Raw genomic sequence first — 26,664 nt, forward strand, 5'->3', positions numbered from 1 at the left:
CCCAAGCTTCATTCAGGTGGTCTGTGGCATGTTTGCATTAAATATCTATATTGATTTTTAATCATATTTTACTGCTTTTTTCCTTATATTGTATTTTATTGCATTACAATCTGAATTCTATGGAATGGAAATTGTAATACATTATAACAAATAAAACAAGCAAAAAATAAATAAAAATCATACAGCATCTAGCACGAAGAAGAAAAACTACTTTAAAAACATTGGGCATTATATCCAATAAATTTAATTACTGCTCAAATCATACAAATTTGTTAACTACAAAATACAAAGTAGAGGGGAAAGAAACACACACTCAACGCGCACACAATTCTATTGGGACTAGGGTTTGTAAGCAAAGCAAAAAGCCCGAGGTATGGGCTGGTCAACTGGGATTTGAGATGACATGTATGGTCACGTCCAAGGCTGCTCTTAAGGCTGCACACATGGATGTTTACTATGCAGGATCCCCCCCCCCAATATCTGCTTGTTAATCCATCCTTTCATCTCACATGGTGGTGGCTGGTACTTTTCACTCTCTTACGTAAATTCTTGTGCATACGACATCATTGGCACCAAAAGTCTGGAGAGGAAAAGAAAGGGAGACAATTCCAAGCAAATCAGGCAGCAGAAATGATGCAAGACTTCCCTTATTGCAGAGGGGACAGTCTTGTTTATTTCAATTCAGTGGTTCCCAAACTGGTCTGAGAGTTTCATTCAGGTAGTCTGTGGCATGTTTGCATTAAATGTTCATACTGCTTTTCAATTGTATTTTAATTGCTGCTTTTATTTCTCGAATTGTATTAGAATATGAATTCTGTGGAGTGCAAATTGTCATACAATAAAATACAATATAAGAAATATAAGAAGCAATAAAATGCAATTAAGATCATACAGCATCTAGCACGAAACATTACAACTGCTATAACTATGGGGGTTCCCAAACTGTGGTCCATGGACCACAGTGGCCTGCAAACTTCATTGAAGTGGTCTACGACGAACCCTTGCAATTTGAATTCAACGGAATTCTATGGAATTCAGATTGTAATACAATAAAAAAAATATAAGCAACCAAAGAAGCAATAAAATGTAATTAAAAATAAGAGACAAAATAAGGAGAAAAACTTTGGGAACTGCTATTTTAATGTATTTAGCACTGGTATTTTAAATCTCCTACTCCTCAGTTTCTTGCTGCTATTATTATCATTAAGTTATATGTTGCCATATTTTTTTGTTTTGCTATTTTCATTTGGGCAAGATACCTAATCTTTAAATTTAAAGGAAGCTGCCTTGCCTTTTATAGTGTCCTTCATTTTGCTCCTTAACCATGCTGGCATCCTCTTGGACTTCAGGTGCTGAATGCCACGTCTTGCCATTTAGCAAAAACGGGTTACTGAGAAACAAGAGGACAGAATCAGCATGCTCAGGGGAATCCTGAAGTTTCGCAAAGTAAAAAAAAAGTACCCCCCCAAAGAAAACCCCAGTAATGAACCATGGAATTTTGGATGTCAATTAGAAAAGAAAAAAATGGGGAACGGTGGGGAGGGGAAGAGAGGAACCGTTCCAGAGAAGGGCATGGCTAGCTGGTTGGAATTCTGAATGCAAACTGATATTGGGAGAATGTGCTGAAACATTTTATTGCAGGTCCCACTTGGTCTATCTCTTTTTCTGACATGGAAAATTTCTCCTGTGATTCTTCCTCCATCATTATCAGAGTTTTGATCATGTGGGGCAGATAGTGTGTCTCATATACCGGGCTAGTTTAGAGGGCCTCTTATTTCTACCTACTGTGATTTCCTGTGTCTTCCGGTCTATTGTACTCTATGCTGCCTTTGACATACTGGCCAACACCACTGTCTCAATATGCGTGCCCCCCCCAAAAAATCTATAAAATTCAGGGATCTGCTATATCCCTCTGATTCTCACTATCGTACAAGTTTCCTGATTATGTCCAGTGGGTGGTAGTCAGTGCTAGTCCTGCTCAGAGTAAGCCCATTGAAGTTAAAAGACGTGGCTAACAGGTTTGTTAATTTTAGTGGGTCTACTCTGAGTAGGACTTAGTTGATTACAACCCAGTATTTTTATGTTCCATTAGTACCCAGCACTTCTGTTCCCCCATCTGGGGCGTTTCTGTAATATCACAGAATACATCACCTCCCTCTCCAAATATTTTGCACAATTTTACTTAAGAAATTTTGATCTTGTTCCACTGTTTGCAACACAGGACGCTGCCTTGTATATCAAGTCAAACTATTATCTATTCTGACCAGCAGAAGCTCTCCAGGGTTTCAGACAAGGGTCTTTCCCAGACATCTCTGAAAATTCCAGAGACTGAATCTGGGACCTTTTTACATGTGCAGCACGTGTTCTGCCATTGAGCTATGGCCCTTGTTTTTGTATGCTCATTCCCACGGTCTACCCTGTTCTCATGTTCAGACACTGAAACATTTCCACCACCTGCATATAATGCAGGGGATTCTGCTTATCCTATTCCCCAAAGCTTCTGGGGCATTGTGCCACCACACACTTTCAAGCCTGTCTTTGTAGTCTTAAGGACTAGCAACTTCATTCTCTTGGCAAATGAAAAACTGGGATCCTTGGGGTGCTGAATTCTTCCACTGGTGAAGTAAATTGCATGATCTCTGAAAGCATGTGACACAGCATTCTTGCTGAAGCTAAGCAGGCTGAGATCTGCATGGGACCTTGCCATGAAACACAGAGTTTGGAGGTAACTGATGTAGGGCTTGGGATCAGTGTCAGCGTCTTTGTGCATCTGCCAGCCCCCAGAGCTCCCTGACTCTGCTACTCCAAGCATGCAAGCTTGCTCTCTCCCACTGGGTAGTGATGTGGATTGAGTCCAGAGGGACAGGGGCAAGTGAGTGGGCAATGACGATGAGGCAGAGATAGGCTTACTCAGAAAGGGGGGGACAACATCTTCATTTTCCCCCACCCCCAAAACCTGGAGCAAATGCTATACCAATGTTGATAACACACTTCCTGTGGAAGTAGGCCCTCTTAGAAAGATCTGGCTAGGAAATGGATTTTATAGTTTCAGAAATGGACCAACCATTGCCTGAACATTCTTCCCAGCAGCCTGAAGTAAAACTTGCAACTAGCAATGCACTTAAGTGCTTTGAATGCCTGCTACCCCTTTCCATACACCTTTTCTTTCTTTCCAAAACTGCACTTCCATAGAAAAATATCAAAACAGTGCACAACATGAAAATATCATAGAATAGTAGAGTTGGAAGGGGCCTATAAGGCCATCAAGTCCAACCCCCTGCTCAATGCAGGAATCCAAATCAAAGCATTCCCGACAGATGGCTGTCCAGCTGCCTCTTGAATCCCTCCAGTGTCGGAGAGCCCACTACCTCTCAAGGTAATTGGTTCCATTGTTGTGTGGCTCTAACAGTTAGCAAGTGTTTCCTGATGTTCAGTCAAAATCTGGCTTCCTGCAACTTGAGCCCATTATGTCCTGCACTCTGGGACGATCGAGAGGGGATCCCGGCCCTCCTCTGTGTGAAAACCTTTCATGTACTTGAAGAGTGCTATCATATCTCCCCTCAGTCTTCTGTTCTCCAGGCTAAACATGCCCAGTTTTTTCAGTCTTTCCTCATAGGGCTTTGTTTCCAGTTCCCTGATCATTCTTGTTGTTCTCCTCTGAACCTGGTCCAGTTTGTCCGCATCCTTCTTGAAGTGCGGAGACCAGAACTGGACGCAGTACTCAAGATGAGGCCTAACCAGTGCTGAATAGGGGGGAACTAATACTTCATGCGATTTGAAACTATACTTCTGTTAATGCAGCCTAATATAGCATTTGCCTTTTTTGTAGCCACATCACACTGTTGGCTCATATTCAGCATGTGATCAACGACAATTCCAAGATCCTTCTCACATGTCGTATTGCTGAGCCAAGTATCTCCCATCTTATAGCTGTGCATTTGGTTTCTTTTTATAAGGGTAGAACTTTGCATTTATCCCTGTTGAATTTCATTCTGTTGTTTTCAGCCCAATGCTCCAGCCTATCAAGGTCCCTTTGAATTTTGTTTCTGTCTTCCACGGAATTAGCTGTGCCCCCCAGTTTTGTATCATCTGCAAATTTGATAAGCATGCTCTGTACCTTCTCATCCAAGTCATTAATAAAAATGTTAAAGAGCACTGGGCCCAGGACCAAGCCCTGTGGTACCCCACTCGTTACTTCCACCCAGTTTGAGAAGGAACCCTTGATAAGCACTCTCTGAGTATGATTCTGGAGCCAACTGTGGATCCACCTGATAGTTGTTCCATCCAGCCCACATTTAGCTAGTTTGCTAATCAGAATATCATGGGGTGCTTTGTCAAATGCTTTGCTGAAGTCGAGATATATTATGTCCACAGCATTCCCACAGTCTACAAGGGAGGTTACCCAATCAAAAAACAAGATAAGATTAGTTTGGCAGGATTTGTTCTTCATAAATCCATGTTGGCTCCTAATAATCACTGCATTGTTTTCAATGTGCTTACAGATTGACTGCTTTATAATCTGCTCCAGAGTTTTTCCGGGAATTGATGTTGGGCTGACTAACAGTAGTTAGTCTGACTGTAGTTCACCAGTTCCTCCTTTTCCCCTTTTTGAAGATAGGGACAACATTAGCTCTCCTCCAGTCTCCTGGCACTTCACTAGTCCTCCATGATTTCGCAAAGATAATAGACAGTGGTTCTAAGAGTTCTTCAGCCAGTTCCTTCAATAATCTAGGATGCAGTTTATCGGGCCCTGTCGATTTGAACTCGTTCAAAGTGATTAGGTATTCCTCCATTTGTCTATCAATCTCAAGCTCCAATACTGCCCCTTCTACTTCATGTTTCCCGTGAGGGTCATAGACCCTTTTTTGGGAATTGAGTACTTCTGCCTTTTCTTTGTCATCTGTTTTGCCATCCTCACTGAGGAATTTCTCATCCTCATTGAGTAGATGTGCCACCATTTATTTTCTCTTTTACTATGTACATACCTGAAGAAAACTGTTTTGTTGCTTTTAGCATCTCTCGCTAACCTCAGCTTATTCTCAGCTTTAGCCTTCCTGACGCCATCCCTGCAATTCCGTGATACCTGCCTGTACTCTTCCTTTGTGGCCTGGCCTTTCCACTTCCTGTATGTGTCCTTTTTTGTTTTCAGGTCATCTCTAACCTTTTTGTGAAGCCACATTGGCTTCTTCTGCTGTTTCCCCCCTTTTTTCCTTGTTGGAATTGCTTGCCATTGCGCTTTTAGAATTTCCTTTTGTAGAAACTCCCACCCATCTTGGACTCCTTTTCTCATTAGGGTCACTTGCCATGGAACCGTACTTACAATTGTTCTGAGTTTATTAAAATCAGCTTTCCTGAAGTCCAGGGTGCTCGTATGGCTACTCTCAGCTTTTGCTTCTGTTAAAAGCAAGAATTCATGTATGGTGTGGTCACTTTCCCCCAGAGTTCCCATAACTGCCACTTCATCCACCAAATCATCTGTATTGATTAGAATCAAGTCCAGGATAGCTGATCCTCTGGTTGCTTCTTCCACTTTCTGTAGGAGGAAGTTATCTCCAACACAAGTCAGAAATTTCTTGGAAGGGCTGTGTTTGGCAGAATTTGTCTCCCAACAGAAAGCGGGATAATTGAAGTCCCCCATTACTACTACACTGCAATAATCACATCTGTAAAAGCATCAATAGCATTTCAATAAAACTGGCTAGGAAAAAATTCAATTTCCAAAATCTTGTCTGAACAGTAAAGGCAGACTGAACCTCCAGGGCATAGGGGGACTACCAAAAGTACCCCATGAGATGATCTGAAGTCTTTGGTTAAATGCAGACTGCATCCATGGCATTTACAGCAGCCAACATTTCCCTTCCCTTTGTTTACTGGGAAAGCCTGTGGAAGAATTCTGGGGAACTCAAAGATTGCACCTTATTTTGTAACATTTTGAATAGCCTAATAAAAGTATCACTTTAAAGTGGATTTTGGAATTTTTCAACACACTTCTGCTTTTTATATTATCTTTTATGAATGTTTAAGAGGGAAAAACATTCAAGGGATAAATCCTTGGCTCAAGTGAAATGATGTCTTAAAAGACAAAGTCACTGCCACTTGAGATCAAAGCCATGAGCTTCTAAAGTGTGTGTTGAACCTTCTCGCCTGCCATGTTCAGTTTCATAATTCCGCAGCGCCATTTACAAAAATGTTCACTCATTCTTCCATGCTCTACAGTCTGCCACCTTTAATCAGTTGTGGCATGATTTTTTTTCCCAGGGAAATGAAGGGACTTGTGAATCGTGCTTTTGAGCTGCCTAGCCAGTGATCACCTTTCCTTGCTATCTGCCTTTTCTCTGCAAGGACTTAGCTTAGTAGTAAGAGCATATGCTTCATATGCAGCATGTCCGAAGTTCAATCTCCGCTTAAAAAGGATCACGTTGAAGGCGCTAGAAAAGGCTTTGTTTGTCTGAGAATCTGGAGAGCTGCTGCCAGTCAGAGTATGCAACACTAGGCTAAGTGGCATTAATATATCAGAGGAAAGTGGACTTCTCCACATACCAGGGGAGTCCATTCTTACCATTTAGAGCCTCCCCTAAAAAAGTTAAAAAATCTTACCAAAATCAGCTCGTCTCCAGACAGTTCTCTTGTCCAATAGGTTTTGGGGCCTTCACCCTCCAGAAGAGTTTGTTTGCAATAGATCTTGTTTTCAGTCTCCCAAGTGGCTAAACTCTGCAAGCAAAGAGAACACACACACCGGGGTGGGTGGGGGTGATAAGCTGTGTTAATTATATTTTTGCAAGCCTAATTAAACATCAGACCCTACAATAGATAACAGTTGCAGTAAAACAGAAGTCAGAAATCTAGCTCTCCAGATGTTGCTGGACTACAACTCATATCATCCTTGACCACTGGCCATCCTGGTTGGGGATGATGAGAATTGGAGTTCACCAACTTCTGCCACAGATTCCCCTTACCTGGTCTAAGATTGGCTTCCCATTTAGTTTCCCACTTCTCTGCTTGCCCCCATCACAGATTCCCCTCTCCCTGTGAGGCATTATTCTCAATCAATCATTATAATGCTACCTTGCCTCATAGAAGGTAGACACCAATCATTCTGTAGCTGCTTATTTGTGATGTCAAAAATGTTCACCAACATTCCATCTGCTCAGCCAGACATTGACAGAGGCTTCACCGCTGACAAGTGCAATGCAACACAGATTGGGGGTTTGGGCTTGGTCCGGTTCAACTGTAGATCTGATGGCAGGCGTTGGCATTGCTGGTCACCTGGCCAGGCCCAACCTCCAGCAATGGACCCACTGCCAACCCCTGGTTCTGTTCCTGACTCTCTGTTCGCCTGCATTCTCAACGCACATGAGAGTGACCAGAGAAAGGCACAGGTGCATCAGCAGGCTTCACTTGGTTTGACTTCTCTTCCTGAGCAGTGGAGCAGATTGTGCCCAGAGGGAGAGGGTAATTGGATGGGCACCGATAACAGTGCTGAGGAGGTGAGCCCAAATCAGAAATGGGGCCCACTGAAAACATCTTTCCCAAGGGCTCTCCTCTGCCCCTGGAGTTAGCCCTGCCTGATGCCGCATGTCTTTAGATTTGCTGAAAAAGCAGTTCACAGACCTCTTATGTTGTTGGAATTGCTCTTGTTGCATTTCTGTGGGGGAATTGAGGCTGCAAGTGCATGTTCTATCTCCATCAATTGACAACTGAAGTCATAAGAGGAGTCCTGTTGGACCTAGCAGCTTCCTGTTTCCCACAGTGGCCAATTGGATACTTCTGAGAAGTCTATGAGCAGGGTCTGAGGGAAATAGCCCTTCCCTGTTATATTATTCCTCTCAACCTGCATTCAGAAATATACTGCCTCTGAACATGGAGGTTCTACATATCCATTTTGAATAAACCATTGGATATAGGGGGTTGGGGAGAGTCCCATGAGACTTGGTGGAGAGAGAGGAAATGCCTGTTATTTGCAGGTGGTGGTGGTGGAAGCATTTCACTAGAATCCCCTTTTCACGCCACCCATGCACCAAGAGTTCAATTATAAGGGTATCCTGAGTTCTCATCCTAGAAGAGGCATCCCTTTCTCTCTCTCTGTGTCACACACACACACACTAGAGAGGAGAGAGAGAGAGAAGAAAATGCCTCCTCTGACACATGCATGCATCATATTTTTATTGATTTATTGAATAAATTGCTATATCTCTTTTCATTTATAAATCACAATGCTGTTCACATTCCAAATGCACCAAAACAAGAAAAAAAGTCCTACAATACATAACTAACCAGCAAAAATACATTCATTAGATATACATCCAAAATATCAAAATATCACGCTATTGCCAGTGAGTACCGTGGCACCTGTGCCCCCAGCAGGTAGCCCAGAATCCATGCTTTCATTTTTGAAAAAAGTCTCTAGCCCTCCTAGAAAGAAAGGTATAGTGCAAAATGTACATGTGCCTTTCTAAGAGCTTTCTGTGAAATGAGCCAGCCTGGCTGCTCCTGCCAGTCAGTGTTATTAGCCAATGAGTGAAGCCAGAGCTGTGATTGATGTGAGTTGTTTGGATACCAGGCAATAGGAATCCCTCGGTCTTAACGAGTTTCTGTTTTGCCCTCACTTAGTGCACTTTTTCTGCTTCTGTCTTTTTTTAAAATCCTTGGAATCGCCTTAGTTTGTCCTTCCTTTTCCCTTAGCAATCAGGATGCATCTTTCCTGTGCGGGGTTTGCCTGAGATCAGGTAGCACCTAGAAATTATTTCCTGCAAATACTACTACACAATAAGTGTGGGCAAATGTTAAAGAATCCCCCTCTGCGCAAAAAGCAAATGTGAAGGCTTAGCAAAGAGGAGGTAAAGATCAGGGACTCAGTACAATGGCATCCAAGATAAGTCTCTTAGTTTTTAATGGGGTTTAATGGGAAGACTCCTACACCAGATAAGTGGGTACAAGATGGCAGCCTAGGCTATGGTTTAGGATTGGCATTGGGGGGAAATTGGGTCCTTGTGCATTTAACAGCTGTATGGCAGGCAGAAATTCAATGAGTCACATCATATTTGGAGTACAGTAGCATGTTCTACGTGGGGCTGCCTTTGAACAATGTTTGGAAACTTCAGCAGGTCCAACGAGCTGCAGCCAGATTGTTAACTGGGGCTGGTCACAAGGATCACATGACTCCCTTGTTACAAAAGCTCCACTGGCTACTGGATTGTTTCCATGCACAATTCAAAGTGCTAGTTATGACCAATAAACCCCTCTACATCTCAGGGCCAGGCGATCTGAAGGACTGTATCTTTCCATGTGCGCATGCCCAAACTCTGAAATCATCAGGGGACGCCCGTGTCTCAGTCCTGCTACCCTTGCAGGCACGTCTGGTGGGAACATGTGAAAGAACCTTCTTGGTGGCTGCCCCCAGGCTCTGGCACTCCCTTCTTAGGGAGGTTGCACTGGCTCCCTCCCTGTTGTCCTTCCATTAGCAGGTGAAGACTTTTCTATTCTGACAGGCTTTGGAGAACTAACTGCAAGGGATATTAGATAGGGTGCTGTTTTATTGATTTGTGTTTTTCTTTTAATTACTATGTTTTAAATGGTTTTAATTCTATAGATAGTTTAATTACATTTTAATTATAACTTTCTGTATGTTTTATTTAAATATTTTTAGCTGTATTATTTTAATTTTTGTAAGCTACTTTGAATCCCAGTTCTGAGGAAAAGGTGGGATAATAATAATAATAATAATAATAATAATAGGCAGGGGTCAAAAGTACAGGTGGTGGGATGGACAACTTCAAGTGCCTTGTCCACATTGGCAGGACAACCTCAGAGCATCACATGCTTTAGTATCATTCCTAGCTAATAGCATTCATAGCTATTACGGATGCAAAAATTTGTCAGTTTCAGTTCTCTCAGTTTCACATTTCTGCAATAATTGGCAAACTTAAAAAAAATCTTCATGAAAATTCTCCAGCATTGTAGTGTAAATTTCTCCTAACAAACACATTTCTCTACATAGTTTTGACTAATGTACACTTTTTGCAAGCAATTCCTGATCATATAATGCATTTTGCATATTATTTTCGCTCATAAATTCATTTTTATGCACACCTCCAAATATATGCATTGTTGTAAACATTGTTTGGTTGGCAAACTGCACTGTAAAATTCAAATTAAGTGTGAATTTTTAAGGATGGCTGTGTTTTGGTTCTCATATTGCTTTGGAAAGTGCGGATTTAATAGATTCGCCTTGAAATGTGAACTGAATTGAATTTCTCACCCATCCCTTATAACTATACTGTCTCTGACCCTAAATGTTCCATCATGAGTTATAGCCATTGATAGGCCTTAAACCCCCTGGAGGGCTTTAAAAGGAGTTTAGACAAACACATGGAACATAAGGCTACCAATGGCTACTACTAGCCATGATAGCCATCCACTGTCTCCAGTGTCAGAGGCAGTATGCCTCTGAATACCAGTTGCTTGGATCACAAGCAGAGAGAGAGTTTTTGTGCTCAGCTTCTGCTTGCGGGCTTCCTGTAGGCATCTAGTTGGCTACTGTGAGAACAAGCTGTTGGATTTGATGGGCTTTGGTCTGATCCAGCAGGGCTGTTCTTATTTTGACTTTGCTATGCTTGGGTCATTCCTTTGGAAAGGCATCTAAACTACCGGGCCAAGTTCAAGGTTCTAGTTTTGTTGTGCAAAGCCCTACACAGCTTGGACCAGGATACCTGAAAGACCGGCTTACCCTTTATATACCCAGCCTATCACTGCGCTCTGCAGGTGAGGGCCTCCTGCAGATACCATCTTATCAGGAGGTCTGTTCCGCACAACATAGGAAACGGACCTTTAGTGTGGCAGCACCTACCCTGTGGAATTCCCTCCCCTTGAATATTAGGCAGGCACCATCTTTGCTATCTTTTCGGTGCCTTTTGAAGACTTTCCTCTTTCAACAAGCCTTTTAAGTTGAGACGTATCCCAGTCTGCGTCTGTGTTAGAATTGCTTGTTAATATGTTTTTTTAATAATGTTTTTAAACCTTTTTTAAAAGATGTTTTTGAAGCTTTTAAAAATGTTTTTAACGTTGTTTTGTTTAAGGTCTGTTTTTATGATGTTTTAAAGTGTTTTTAGCACTTCTGTTTGCCTCCCTGGGTTCCTGCTGGAAGGAAGGGCGGGATATAAATCAAATAATAAATAAAAATAATAAATAAATAAACTGCTGCTATATCTTATGGCAAAGCATTGCAAAAATGAATTAAACTGGGTTTAGTGCTTGGAACCATAAGCTGTATTTGACTAGCGCTAATGATGGGATAAGAGAAATTATAGTGGCAACCTATACATGCTTGTTCAGAGGTAAGTCCCTCCTTCTTTCAATGGGGCTACATGTCTTCAATGTAGTCCAGCACCTGGAAAATGATGTGCCTATCCTGCCAGCTTGAATTCTCTTGAGTGTTATCCTAGCTACCTCCAGCCTCTGGTTAAGACAATACCACAGCAGCTGTCATACTATGGAAACTAAGGTGGGCTGAGATGCTCTATGGTAGCTGACGTCTTTGCTGCCTGGTGTGATGTAAGACGATGGGCCCAGAGGGCAAACTGGGAAATAAGTTGCTACCAAATCAGTGTGACAACCCTTTTCCAGGATTGTGAATATTAATGCAAGATGCAAAATCACTGAGCCGCTGAGTTAGAGGACATTTCTCAAGCCAAAAGCCTAAAATTGAAAGCAGGGAGTTTACACATTTTATGAGGCAAACGATGGGGGGGGAGGGGAGAGAGGTTTCAAAACATAATGTTTGCTTTTCAAAACATAATGTTTGCTTCATAATTCTCAAGGTAAGGTCTGAAGGCACATGGCGGCACTGCCACATCAAAGGCTACTAGGCATGATGGCTATGCTCTGCCTCCACAGTAGGAGGCAGTCTGCTTCTGAATACCAGTTGCTGGAAACTGCAGCAGGGGAGTGCTCTTGTGCTCAGGTCCTGCTTGCGGATTTTCCATCAGCAGGGGTATAGTCATCCAGGGTCTCAGGGGGTCTTAGACCCCTTACTTTTTTGGGAGCAGGGTCTCAGCAGGGTTCCTATGTCTCCAGCATCCTATGAGCCAATCAGCAAGAAAGGGAAGTGTGCTAGCCACTGAGAAGAGTCTACAAACAGGGCTGACGCCAGAGAGTGGCCAGGTCAGGCCCTGGCTGAGGGCCCCTGGGTCCCAAGGGGCCCCTAAAGGGCCCCTCCTTAGGGTGGGTGGGTAACACTCCCTTCCATGATCCATGGCAGCGTTGGCTCCCGACTCTGCCACGGATTGCGTGAGGAAGCTCTTAGGGCCCCCCTACTGCTGCACAGGCCCATAACGCCCACCTGCATGCCCCACCTACCTCTCCCTTGACATAAATGCTGGTTGCACAAGCCTGCCATCAACTAAGATGGCGGCCGAGGTTTCCCTAAAGGGCTGATGTCCCTGCTGCCATCTTGTTGATGCCATCTTGTTGATGGCAGGGATGCACTCGCGTAGCATGCATGCATGCCATCAACCAAAATTACGGCGGAGGCATCAGCCCCTTAGGCAAGGCTTGGCCGTCATCTTGGTTGATGGCAGGCATGCTCGCACACAGGGCTGGTGCTATCATTAGGCCAACTAGGCAGCCGCCTGGGGCGCAGTACTGATCTTTGAGAGGCACAGTTTTATACAGATTAGTTGTTTTAACCCTTATAAAAATGCAACTGACAATTTATATTTTTTATTTTAAGATAAATACCACAGCAGTGCTATGGAATATAATTAATTATAAAGTCTTATGAAAAATTCCTATATTCTGTTTGTTATTTATCCTTTTTATACTTGAGTGAGTAACAGCATGTTTGTGCAATTTTAGGAATAGTGACCATTTAGAAAACTATCAGACCTGGAACTTGAATTGGGCTTATCTAAAGGAAAAACAATTGATGATATTAACCAGCAGAAAATTAGGCAAGAAGAACAATACTGCCGACATATCTTGGAACGCTTGATTGCATTGGTCATAGTTCTTGGCTTGCAAAACTTGGCATTCCGTGGTACAACTGAAAAGTTGTACAGTGCTAGCAATGGAAATTTTTTGAAGTTTGTAGAATATCCAGCCCTATCATGAATGAACATTTGTGCAGAGTTAAAGATCAAGAAACAATTATTCCCTACCTAGGAAAAGATATCCAAAATGAGCTTATACAGCTTCTAGCAGGTACTATAAAGCAGAAATTTTAGCACATGCAAACTCAGCCAAATACTACTCAATTATTCTGGACTGCACACCTGAAGTTAGTCATATTGAACAAATGACAATGATTGTATGTTACGTTGATGTAATCAAACCATCAGTTAATGAGATGTCTGAGTCTGAGGTTATCATAAGAGAACATTTCTTGGGATTTGTTCCACTAAAGGAGACTACAGGTGCCTTTATGACAGAAACTCTTCTTGGACAGCTTGAGCAAATGGGATTACCAATTGAGAATCTGCGTGGTCAACGTTATGATAATGGGAGTAACATGAAAGGCAAAGAAAATGGTGTACTGAAGAGAGTCCTGGACATAAACCCACATGCCTTTTTTGTGCCCTGCAATGCACACTCTTTAAACTTGGTAGTCAATTATGCTGCTAAGTGTTCTCTGGAAGCAACTAGTTTCTTCAGTTTGGTTCAACAAATCTATAATTATTTCTCTGCATCGACTCAGCATTGGCAAATTCTAACTAGCCATGTATCAGACTTAGGCATAACTGTTAAGCCATTGAGAGAAACAAGATGGGAGAGTTGGATTGATGCTTTGACACCACTGAGATATCATCTTGGTAGTATATATGATGCTTTAATAGAGATCTTTGATGACACAAGCCTAAAAGGTTTATCTGGAAATACTTCCCGAATTGAAGCTAAAGCCCTTGCTGATGCAATTTGTAAGTTCAAGTTTGTGGTATCCCTTGTTACATGGTACAATATCCTTTTTGAAGTCAATCTTACAAGCAAGCTACTACAAAATAAGGAAGCTGATTTAAATTCAGCGACAAGCCAATTGCAAGTGACCAAGAATTACCTTGTGGGCTGCAGGTGTGATGAGGGTTTTCAACAGGTTTTGATAGATGCTACTGAGATTGCAAAGGAGTTAGAAATACTACCAAACTTTGAGACAGAACAGGTTAGAAAAAGGAGAAAGAAATGGCAGTTTGAGTATGAGGGCCAAGAAGAGGCACTGCAAGATCCAAATAAGAAATTTAAAGTAGGTTTCTACTATGCTGTCTTAGACATGGCCATACAATCTGTTGAAGAGAGATTCCAACACCTACAACAATATAATTCCCTATTTGGCTTCCTGTATGATATATACAGTATCAACAAAAAATCTACTGAAGATGTACTTAAGGCCTGCAAGAATTTGGAAAAATCATTATGCACAGTAGAAACAAAGATATTGATGCTGAAGATCTGTGCTGTGAACTTATAGCAATAGCTCGATGACTTCCAAAGTCTATGCCACCAAAAGGAGTACTTCTCTTCATACTACAACTAAAACTCCTGGATAATGTGCCTAATGTTTCTGTTGCTCTAAGGATCCTTCTCACACTTCCAGTGTCAGTGGCAAATGGTGAACGCAGTTTCTCAAAGCTCAAACTTATAAAAATGTACATATGCTCAACAATGTTGCAAAAGAGACTACTTGGCTTGGCAACTATATCAATTGAGCATGTCCAAGCATCAGCACTGGACCTGAAGGAATTGGTGACAAAATTTGCAAAGGCAAAGGCACACAAAGTGATATTTTGATATGCCTGAAATTGAAACTTTTAAGAGACTTAAATTTTAACATCACAATTCACAAGATTATTCAAAATGATTTGTGTGCTAAAACATTTTCTTTTGTATTTGAGAAAGATAATCAAAGATTGTTGTATTACTTATTCTTGCAATTTAAAATAAATTTAGCAGTTTCAAGTTTTGTGCTTTTCATTTTTTCTACAAGACATCTGTTTTTGAAAATTGAAGTTAGCAATTTTTTGGGGGGGGTGCTGGTAGTTAGCCTTGCCTAGGGCGCAAAATAGCCTGGCACCGGCACTGCTTGCACAGCACGGGCAGCATTCACCAAGGGAAAGGTAGGTAGGTGTTGAGCCTCGGCTCTCCCTGAAGGAGCAGGGAGGGGAGAGGCATGAGTTTCAGGTGCCTCAGCTGCCAGAAGACGCGGAAGACCAAGGAGTTATTGAGTCTGCTCGGGGCCTTGGGGGAAGCAATGAACTTGAACTCCAGCCAATTCCCACGGGTAGCGCAAGCTCTGTAGAGGAGAGTGCACCACCCCCAGTCGTTCCTGAGGGCCCATCAGGGGACGCCCCAGAGGTTGTACCAGCTCCTCCCTTGCCATGCAGTTCCCAGGACGCTTCCAGTGTGATGCCACCTCCTGACCTCGAGCCTGCAGCCCAAGAGCAGGTGTCTTCCGACGAGTCATTGGAAACATGCACCCCCTCGCCTTGTGCCCATCACCGTAAGAAACAGACAGGGCAGAGACAGGACTTACAAAGGAGTCAGAGATTACGATCGAAAACGTTCCCTACATAAACTGGCCTCTCAAAGAGGGGAGTCGCTGAGTCAACTTCCTTCACGTGCCACAGAGCATGTCTAGAGTGTAGTTAGGGGTTTCTAGTGAGTAAGGCAGGTTTCTATATGAAGCGCAATGCCCTAGATGTATCCATTACTCTAATAAAGCAAGATTTAATTGCACCTGCGTCCCCATCTTGTGGTTCCAGCTCTGGACGGGACAGTAGGTGGGACATACATGTGTGTGTATGCCGAGGCCTGGGGCAGGCTGCTGCCCAAGGGCCCTAGAATGCCTGGCACCAGCCCTGTCTACAAAGATGCTTCCTTGTCCTTTCCTGCTGATTGGAGCCAATTAGAGTGAAAGGAGGTGAGTCAGCTACTGAGAAGATTCATTTCAGTAGCTAACACATACAGGGATGTCTGTTTATTTTATTTTTATTTATTTATTATTTAATTTATATCCCACCCTTCCTCCCAGCAGGAACCCAGGGCGGCAAAGAAAAGCAGTAAAAACACTTTAAAACATCATAAAAACAGACCTTAAAATACATTAAAACAAAAAAACTTTAAAAACGTTCTTTAAAAAAGCTTTTAAAACATCTTAAAAAAAAAGGGTTAAAAAAACATAGTTTAGGGAAAAAATGTTTTAAAAAAAACATATTAAAAGCAATTCCAATGCAGACACAAACTGGGATAGGTCTTAAAAGGCCTGTTGAAAGAGGAGAGTTGAGTAGGTATTAACAAAGACAGAGAAGCAGAAAGCAGTAGTCAAATCTGGCCAGATTATTCTTTAATCTTAGAAGGTTGTATAATCTTAGAAGGCGTGTGGCTGTGACTTTCCGAAGAGATCCTGCACTTCTGAATTTGCAACTAGCATCTAGTTGGCCACAGTGAGAACAGGATGCTGGACTAGCTGGGCCATTGGCCTGATCCAGCAGGCTTTTCTTATGTTCCTGAAGCTAAGTGTGGATTGTGTACTAACTATTTTTGGTCACAATCAGGCAGGGTTTGCTTTGCAGAGGCAAATAAATGGGAGCAGGGCTCCCACCCTTGAAAGCCTCGGCATGCTTACAATGTGTGTGTGTAGAGTCCTATTGAACCCAACTTATTTAGGATCAGATAGTTAATCACATAATAGTATTAAAGCAAGTCCCATTGAGATTCGGGGGATTTTCATATAGTGGTCATGATCCAGTAGATTTGGTTTATATGTGCAATTAACAATTTCCTTGTTGCTAACTGCAGAAGGAGAAGTTCTGCCTGCTATAACTAATAGCATGAGTCCCACACCTACTTGGAGCTCTGGATGATGGGCTGCCTCTTCAGGATTATTAGGATGTGACTTGGTTTCAATCCAAGGATTTAGGTTTAACTAAGTTGTGGATGGGGCTGACCATTTCTAAAGCAAAGTTTGTTACACTAAGGCTGCAATCCTATACCTGAGTAGGCCCAATTAAATTCAGTGGGACTTAATTTTGAGTAGACACGTATAGGATTGCAAAGTAAATCCATACAGCACATCTTATTACCGATTACCAATCCTGTTCCTATAAATTAAACGGATTCTCTTTTTAAAAAAAATAAAAATTGCAGGTGTATGGGGCCAAACTGGATTGGGACCCCTCTACCAGGGTCGGTTCTAAAGGGCAGCCAGGTTGGGTACTGGCCCGAGGGCCCCAGAGCTACAGGAGCCCCTGAGGGGCCCTCCTCTCCCCTTCCGCGATCCGCGCCCCCCCCATGCCCCCCACTTTCCTGTCAGCCGGCTTTTTAGCATTGCTCTTAATGAAGATGGCGGCCGCAGCTTCCCTAAGGTACTGAAGCCGCTGCCGCCATCTTAGTTGATGGCAGAGATGTGCGCATGTAGCACGCACATGTGCCATCAACAAAGATGGCGGTGGAGGCTTCATTCCCCTTAGGGAAACCGCAGCCGCCATCTTCATTAAGGGCAATGGTAAAGACTAGACACCCACCCACCAACCAGGGGGCCAGGGCAAGCTGATGCCCAAGGGCCCCTGCATGCCTGGAGCCGGCCCTGCCCTCTACTCCCCCATGTCAGGGTCCCAATCCAGATCAGACCCACCACAACCACCACTATCACCTGACATTTGCTGCTTGTTCATCTTGACTGGAAAGGCCAAGCCCAGAGAGCTTCGGCTATGGGGCAGTATACAAATGCAATAAATAAATAAATGAAGGCAGAGAAGCCAGGATGGAATTTGAGGAGGAGGAGGGGTGGGGCCTGGGATGAGAGGCCTTGGGGGCTAGATAGGAAGCCTCTGAGGGCCACATCCGAGTTAAGTTTCCCCATTGCTGGCATCATGTATCTCTAAAATAAATAATAAATAATAATGTATCACTAAAATCATTAATAAATAATTGCAGCCAACACTACAGAATGGTGGGGATGAGTAAACATCTCGAAGAACTGAGCAAAATTTATTCACATAAATAGCAGAAGTAGAAAAATGGTTCCAAATGGCATCTTGAGTGTCAGCATCCATTTAAAACCATCTTTCCCAACTTTTTTTAAAAAAATCTTTTAATCTCTCAGCTTAATTCCACAAAAAGCAAATGCCAGATGGAAAGGGATTTCTGATGAACAAACGAGAGATGACAGGAATGTGATAGATGAAGCTGAGATGGTGGAGACTAGAGGCGGGGGTGGGGGAGAGCAATGCCTTTGTCCTAATTCACTGGACACTTTGCTGGAGGGGAAGCTACGACAAAATGTGGAGGGATATGATCCAGGCTCATTGAACCAAGGTGATCAAGGCTGCCTTCAGTAACAGGACATCTCCTCTCCCTCTGCAAAAAAGAGAGGGCCACAAACAGGCAAAACACATCCAAACGTGGATGAAAGGATCTGTTCATTTAGGTTCTCTCAGTTTCTCATTTTTCCAGTCTGAAATACAGTTCTCCATACTTCTGCAGCAAGGTGCAATCTTAAAAAAGACCCTCAGGAATTTTGTTCAGCATGTCATTACAAATGTCTCCTAATAAACACATTTTTGTATCCAGTTTTGACTGATTTTTGTGTGTGATTTTCACTCATATATTCATTTTTTTGCATACCTTCCCCTAATATATGCATTTTTGTAAACACTGCTTGGTTGGAGAACCACATTGCAAAATTCAGGCTAGTGCAAATTTCAAAGGATGGCTGTGTTTCGGTTCTCATATTGTTTTGGAAAGTGCGAATTTCATAGAGTCACCTTTAAATGCGAACTGAACTGAATTTCTCCGCCATTCCTACTTCCAAACACATCTATATTTAGCAGCACAAGGATATAAGACTTTTCCAGAATTAGAGCAGACCCAGATTAGAGAGTTCCTGATCAGCAAAGGTTTTACTGTCCTCATTTGCCTTAGAAGCAGAATGAGGAATGATTTCTCAGAAATCTGTCCCAAATCTAAAGGGCATAAGACTCATTTGACCCATATTATGTGGTTGATAGCAAGAGCAAGAAACTCCTGAACTTCAACTATTATTATTTTTAAAGGTGCATCATAGTGCAGTGATTCCTTACTTAAGGGCCGCGAACCCCAGGGGGCCACAAAGTAATCTAGAGGGGCCGCAAACAGTAAAGAAATGGTTTTTTTTAAGTCTTCATTCCCTGGACACTGTCTGCTCCCCACTGCTGCTGCAGATGACAGCTTCCCCTTGCTCCAAACAAGAGGGGAGGACTTTTGCTGAAGCACCAGAGCATCTTTTAGGTGTGCCGAAGGCAGGCATCTGCTTAAAAAATACATGGCAGATGCCAAAGGAGGCTGAGGGTGGAGCTACCAGGAAGAAGAGGGGATTATTATCACCAACTCCTATCTCCTCACACTAACACTGACACCCTTACTCAGAACAAGAGGAGAAGGCTTTTCGTGAAGCAAAAAGAAGCAAGGCTGCAAGGAAAGGCTGTTTTCCCCCTTCCTTCCCAGCAGCCAGCCTGCCTGCCTTTCTTGGCTCCTGATTCACTGCCATCTCCTTTTAAAAATTATTCTTATTTGTGATGCTGCCCAGATCTCACCTTTGGCCCAGGTGGAGCCAAGGAATAGCGAGGAGCTCAAGACTTGCTGGCCTCCCATCTCTGAGGCTGTGTGTGTGCCAGCGTCCCCCCCCTTCTTCTACCTACACTCGTTTCCCCCCAATCTCTCTCTCCAAGATGCTGCAGCGGTTGAGGGCTTCCTCCCTCCCATGTGCCCAAACGCATGCACACCTGTAGGTGCTTGCAGGAAGGGCAGGTGTGTTTGTGTGTGTGCTGATCTGTCTTCTGCTCTGCTTTCATTCCCCAAATGCAAACTAACCAAGTCATCAGTTCTGATGATCATCCCAAGGCCTAAAAGCACTCAATCTACTAAAAGCACCCCCTACTCAATCTATCCACCCTTTTGTCTCCACTACCACACTGCTGCTTCTTTATTGTTGTTGTTGTTTTAAAAAAGCTCAGCAGGTTAACTGAAGCTGGGATCCACATCCTGCAGCTGAAGTGTATTTATTTATTTATTATTGCATTTATATCCCACCTTTCCTCTAAGTTGCTCAAGGTGGTGTCCATGGTTCCCACCCTTTCCATTTTATTCTTACACCAACCCTGTGAGATAGGTCAGGCTGAGAGACTGTGTGTGCCCAAGGTCACCCAGTGGGCTTCATGGCTGGGTGAGGATTTGAACCTGGATCTTAGTCCAACACTGAAACCCACTGATGTTGGGAGACAGGACTGTACATCTTCAGACTATGGGGGGGGGAGAAGGGGTACCAATTTGTTTGGATCTTTGCATTAAGAAAAGAAAGCAACACCTCCCTGTCTGCAGGGAGCTTTTCATGGAAAGGGATATTTGCAGATGTGATCTTGCCAGGCACCATGTTTATTTCTTTATTTATTTTATTGTACTTATATACCGCCCCATAGCCGAAGCTCTCTGGGCGGTTCACATGTTTTCAATTAACAGAGGCTAAAATTACACTTAGTGGGGGGGGGGTGTCACAAATTTTTTGAGCTTATAAAAGGGGTTCCATACTCATAAAGGTTGGGAACCACAGTCATCGTGTATTGCATGCTGCTACACACAGCTACATCAATTTGCAGCACTACTAGTTTGCGGGGAACGCTGTTCAATGCTTCGCAGAGTTTTGAGGATCTCAGCATTTTCAGAGCTCATAGGAAGGTGTGTGATGTTTGTTTCCAGGCTCCACAGTGATGTCATGGCTGGTGCTCTGCTTTATGGGTGCAAGTGTGCTCACTGAGGCTGTTCCTAACCTGGAGTCCTCCAGATGCTGTAGTCTACAAATCCCACCATCCTTGATCATTGACTATGCTGGCTAGGGCTGATGGGAGTTGTAGTCCACAACATCTGGAGGGCACCACCTTGGCTACCCCTGCCAATAGTCTCTGTCTGGTGTTTGTAACCAATTTTTTGGCTGTTAGGATAGGGGTGTTCTTAAGGGGTGGCCACAGGGCCCTGAGCTCAGGGTCTTTTCCGCTGGCCCCTGGATCTCCTGTGCCTCCCAGATTTTAAGAAAACCTTTCTAAAAACTTTGCTTCCAGGATAAGTGGGCATTCTGCAAAGTGCAGTGCTATTGAGACTCTAGTCACCCACTATCATAATTTGCCCAGAGGAAAATTAACGTATTTGGCTCAGAAAACCCTGTTGGCTCCCTGATAAAAGCCCTGACAGAGGAAGCCCTGATAGAAAGAACCAGCCGGAATTGGAGTTTCTCCCCTTTGAAAGGCTGTGTACATGCAAACAATTAAAGCAAATGACTTCCCTCAAATAATCCTGGGAACTGTCGTTTACCTCTCACAAAGCCACAATTCCCAGCACCCTTCATAAACTACAATCCCCAGGATTCTTTGGGGGACACCAGGTGCTTTAAATGTGCCTTTAATGTATGGTGTGTACAAAGTCAGCTTAAATTTGAGTCTATATTTATACATTAGCATGTGCACATTTATGGTGTGTGCCTGCTCTTCCAAGCCTTTTAATTAACTAGCCAGGCCCCTGCCTTAGGAACCTGCTGTAGACTTTTGCTTTGTAGAGTTGTATGGAGCTAAGGTTTTCTGATACATTTCATCTACATGAGGATAACTTCTTAATGACCACTGCACAGTGGAACAGACTGCAGTGGGAGGTGATGGTCACTCCTTTACTGGAACAATTTAAGCAGGGACTGGATGGCCAACCTATCAGGGATGCTGTAGTTAAGGGGGGGACCTCAGGCCCAGGGGCTGAATGCCACCCTCCAGGCCCCTCTGTCTGGCCCTTGGAACTCTCTCCAGGCCACACCTCCACTCCCCAAGTCACACCCCTCACCAGCCCTGCTTTGCACACCCCTTTGAGTGTTTTTGGCTGGCTGGACTGTCTCCTTGAACTCTGATCATGCCTCCTGCTTGCCTGGATGGAGGATAGCGAGAGGGGTGTGCAAGTATTTATAGAAACTAGCCTACCTTATTAAGGTAAAAATTACATCAATTGCTCCACCCACTTTGACCTCTGGCCCCACCAACCACAGCCATGTGGCCCTCAGAAGGTTGCCCATAAAGGAATATGGCCCTTGGGCTGAAAAATATTTGATACCCTTGTTGTCACTGCATCCTGCATTGCCAATCCTATACTGAGCAGGTGGGTTGGGTTAGAGGACCTCTAAAGTCATTTCCAACTTGAAGATCCTATGGGAACTCTGCAGTGTTCCAGAAAGCTCCCACAATAAGGATCCCTATTGAGAGCGTATTCCTATAGATTTTTTTTTTTTAGTGGTGCAAATTCTTTGGCAGAACACCAAAGTTCTTATATTGGTGTACAAAAGTTATTGTGCAAGTGTACAAAGCTCTGAACAACTTAGGCCCAGGATACAGTACTTTAAGGACCACCTTATCCTGTACATCCCAACCTGATTACTGAGATCATCTGGGGGAGCAGAAGCATGGGCCCAGCCACATGGAATTCCCTCTCATTAGAAATCAGCTGGGTACCACCACTGCAGAGTTTCAGATGCCAGGGTCAAACGGTTTTATTTCGGGAGGCCTTTGCACTATGGACATTGTTCTACTCTTTCTATTTTCTGATTTTTAAGCTGTGTATATTTTTTAAAATTATATTATAATTTAAATTTTCATATAATTTAATATAATTTTTTAATTATATTTTTAAACCTTGTATATTCTATGGTCCCCCCCCTTTCAGCCACTTTAAGTCATTCAGGCCACATTCACACCATATGTTTATTCCACTATTGTTCCATTTTAAACAGTCATGACTTCCCCCAAAGAATCCTGGGAAGTGTAGTTTGTGAAGGATGCCGAGAGTTGTTAGGAGACCCCCTAATTCCCCTCATGGAGCTACAATTCCCAGAGTGATTTAACAGTCAGTCCCACTTCCCAAAGAACACAAGCAAGGGTAGCTCTGTGAGGGGAATAGGGGTCTCCTAACAACTCTCGGCACCCTTCACAAACTACACTTCCTTCAGTCAATACATTTTTTCAATCAATCAGTCAATCAATCAAGTAACAAGTCATGCCTGTTTCTTACCCGGCATTTTCGGCCATCCACAGTTTCCTCCTCGAAGCTCTCCCCTACTTTGAAGCTGATCTCAGTGGTGCGGACTGTGGTGGAGGTCTTAATGTAGAACTGATCTCTGTCCTGGCGAATCTCCACATGTGGCTTCGAGGCAGCTGCCACAGCCACTTTCCGGAGCATGGCGTTGACCCCTGGGCAAAAATGTAGAGAAGGGACCCTGATGTCAAACACACCAAGCGTGTTTGCAAGGGAGGAGGGATGGGGGAGAAATTTGATTCCGTTCGCATTTCAAGGCAAACCTTAATCCACACTTTCCAAAACAATAAGAGAATCAAAGCACAGCCATTTTTGGAAGTTATGCACGTCTCTGAATTGTGCACTGCAGTTCTCTAGCAAGTAATATGTACAAAGAGGCATATGCTGGGGTCAAGGAGACATGCGAATGAATATATTACTTTAAATGGCATTAAAATGCCTTATACTGGAGGAAATTGCTTTGCAAAAATGTGTGCATTAGGCAAAATTGCATATAAACAATACTAGGAGAAATTCACACTAAAATGCTAATGAATTTTCATGAAGACTTAAAAAAAAAAGCAAACCGATGTTGGAATGTAGAGAAACGAATTTAAGGCTGGGAAATTAAGAAACGGAGAGAAACCAGAATCGACAGATTTGCGCATCCCTTGGAGGGGATTAGTGCTAATCTGGCCAGGGAGACAGGAGCACAGTTCAGCCTCCCCTCTCCCCAAATCATTGATAAAATGACCCCTTAAAAAGAAGAAGAAAGAAATGAGGCGATTCTCACGCACTCAGCGGACATCATCATGCTAAACAGTGAAAGGGCCCGAGGGACTTGACTCCCGAGTCGGCGCGGGGCTCCTTCCACCCCTGAGCCCCTCCTCCAGCGCCCGGGAGCCAGCCCCGCGGATCGCGCTGCCTCCTGAGCCAACTCGCGCCGGCCGCAATCGCTTGACCGGGGAGCAGACACGTAGCCACCGCCCCCCCCCCGATTTGTTTCTGCCGTCTCCCTAATTTTTTTAAACAAACGTATATATAATTGAAGTTATAGCAGATTTTCACCTCCGCCCCCGAACTTTTAACCTGGCTAGGCGAGGCTGCCTGGGAGTAAATCCCCAGGGCTCGCTGCAGCCCCTTCCCTGCCCCGAGCTAGGGCAACTGACCCACCGACCCCGGCGGCGGCAGCGGTAAGTGACTACCCGCGAGTCCTCAGCGTGCCCGGGCGGATCCGCCGGCAGTCCTGGGCGAGCGGGAACCACCGTGACGCCGGGGCCAGAGCCCCGCTGAGCCAAGCGGCGCCGACTCCCGAGAAAACCTCCTCAGGAGGGTCCGCCTGAAGCCTCCGGCAGGTTTCCCTGGGGTGGTTTAACTTGGGGGAGGGTAGTGCTCCGCCTCCCCGACGCGCCCTCGGCCTCATTGCGCCTAGCGCCTTGACAAGCCCATCCACTCAGTCCGCTCCCTCCCCAGCCCCCCAAAAGAGGCGCTTCCTGGATGCCGACCCGCTTCAGCCCGCCTGCCCGCCCTTACCCAAGACTTTGAGGAGCTCGTCGAAATGCTCGCTGCTTTTCATCTTCCAAGTGCCGGCGAAGTTCGGCATCGCTGGGGGAGCACCGCCCAGTGGAACCGCGGAGGAGAGCCGAGGGACGGAACGAGCGCACAGGCAGGCGGGCACAGCAGGCAGCGGGAGCCTCTCGCGCTCGATCTCTTCCTTCTGTTCGCGCACCTTGTGCGGGGGCCAAGCGCATCTCGCTCTTTTCCCCGCCTCTCGCTCCGTCTCCTCCCCGCCGCCCCAGGGACGCCAGCAGCCTCCCACCCACCCACCCACCCACCCATCCATCCATCCATCCATCCATCCATCCATCCATCCATCTGGCTCTTCCCCCCCCCTCGCAACCCACCCATCCATCACCCACCCACTCACATCCTTCCTTTCCCCTTTCCAGAAGCCCCCACCTCATCCATCATTCGGGCAGCCAGCCAGCCAGCCAGCCGGGGAGCAGCCGCCCCGAGGGTTCCCCCGAAAGGAGATTCCCTCGCCTCTTCCAACCACAAACGCCCCCCCCCCGCGCGCAGTTGTGGCTGACTTGGCAGCTGGGAGACAGTTAGATGGAGATTGGGGAGCTTATGGGAAGCCTTGACATGGAGAGGGGGAGAAACTGGAGCGGGAGCCTCCCCCACTCCTCACCCCCCCATGGATGCTGAAAGATGCTGTGGGGGTCATTAACTGAGGGATCATCGGGAGTTGCCTTCTACAGGTCAGACCAGTGGTCTGTCTAGCTCAGTACTGTCTACACGGACAGGCAGAGGCTCTCTGGGGTTTCAGGCAAGGCGTTTTTCCCAGCCCTACCTGGAGATGCCGGGGTTGAACCTGGGACCTTCTGCCACACAGTTAGGGACCTTCGCCAACTTAGAGAGCTGCCGACCTGTTCACAGAGAAGGTTATGAAGTTGCTACTACCCATCAGGGCTATGGACTACCATAGAATGTGCCTCTGAATTAGGGATGGACTGGTCTGTCAGTTTTGGTTCTCTCCATTTAATTTTTCCAATCTTAATTTCGGTTCTTCATATTTCTTCAGCAATTTGCATTAAAAAAAAATCCTCATGAAATTTCTCCAGCATTTTAGTGAGACTTTCTCCTACTAAACACATTTTTGCAAGCAGTTTCTCCTCGTGCAATGCATTTTGACTGCTATTTTCACTAATATATTCATTTGTATGCACACTTTCCCCTAATTATGCATTTTTGTAAATATTGTTTAGTTGGAGAACTGTATCACAAAATTTGGATAAGTGCAAATTCAGATAAGTGCGAAGGATGGCTGTATTTCTGTTCCCATGCAGTTTTGGAAAGTGCAGATTTGATGCATTCAGCTTTAAATGCAAATTGAATCATATTTCTCCTCAACCCTACTCTGCATACCAGTTGCTGGGAATCACGAATGGGGAAAGTGCTGCTCTCGCACTCAGGTCCTGCTTGAAGGCATCTGCCTGGCCACTGTGAGAACAGGATGCTAGACTAGGTGGGGCTTCCAACAGGGCTCTTCTCATATGCCATCTTTGCTCTCCAGAACGTTTATGAGGTTCCACCAAATACCAAAGCGTTTTGCATTGACGTTCACTGGAAAACTTTTTATTTTAGAAAATCAAGTTTTACAGCCTCTTTGAGCCAAACGAGTTTAGTGCCACTTGGAGAGGACTCCAGACACCTTTAATGGCTACCAGCCACCTTGGCTATGTTCTCCCTCTGCTTTTGGAGAAAGTATGCCTCTGCATACCAGTGGCTGGGAGTCACAAGTGAGGAGAGGGAGAGTCTTCCCATAGGTGGAAGAAGAGGAGCCACTGACCTGATCCAGCTACGGGTTCTTCTTATGCTCTTAGGTTCTTTTTCAGCAAGGCTGATCCACAGTTATTAGAGCGGGGACCTAAATGGAACTTCTCTATGCAGAAGCAGTTTATCTCTGAATATTGCTCTCTTTTTTTATATATATAAAAAAGGCTTTAAAAACATATATTATTTTAAAAAAGCTTTTAAAAGATCTTAAAAAGCAATTCCAACACAGACGCAGACTGGGATAAGGTCTCTACTTAAAAGTCTTGT

General features: G+C 44.4%; 1 protein-coding gene across 2 annotated transcripts; it reads right to left on the reverse strand.

The window, feature by feature from the left end:
* Nucleotides 1-253: 253 nt before the first annotated feature.
* On the reverse strand, nt 254-24,767 carry CRABP1 (cellular retinoic acid binding protein 1). 2 transcript variants are annotated; one of them, XM_061595184.1, is made up of 4 exons: nt 24,592-24,767; nt 23,056-23,234; nt 6,598-6,711; nt 254-580 (listed from the first exon to the last, which is right to left on the reverse strand). In XM_061595184.1, the coding sequence occupies exons 1-4, from the start codon at nt 24,659-24,661 to the stop codon at nt 530-532; spliced, it is 414 nt and encodes a 137-aa protein (XP_061451168.1). In that variant the 5' UTR covers nt 24,662-24,767; the 3' UTR covers nt 254-529. The 2 variants fall into 2 exon arrangements, with proteins under 2 accessions (XP_061451168.1, XP_061451169.1); XM_061595185.1 differs by lacking the exon at nt 24,592-24,767 and adding an exon at nt 24,127-24,204.
* Nucleotides 24,768-26,664: the final 1,897 nt, after the last annotated feature.

The sequence above is a fragment of the Rhineura floridana genome, chromosome 14 (genome assembly GCF_030035675.1).
Source record: "Rhineura floridana isolate rRhiFlo1 chromosome 14, rRhiFlo1.hap2, whole genome shotgun sequence".
NCBI lineage: Eukaryota > Metazoa > Chordata > Lepidosauria > Squamata > Rhineuridae > Rhineura > Rhineura floridana.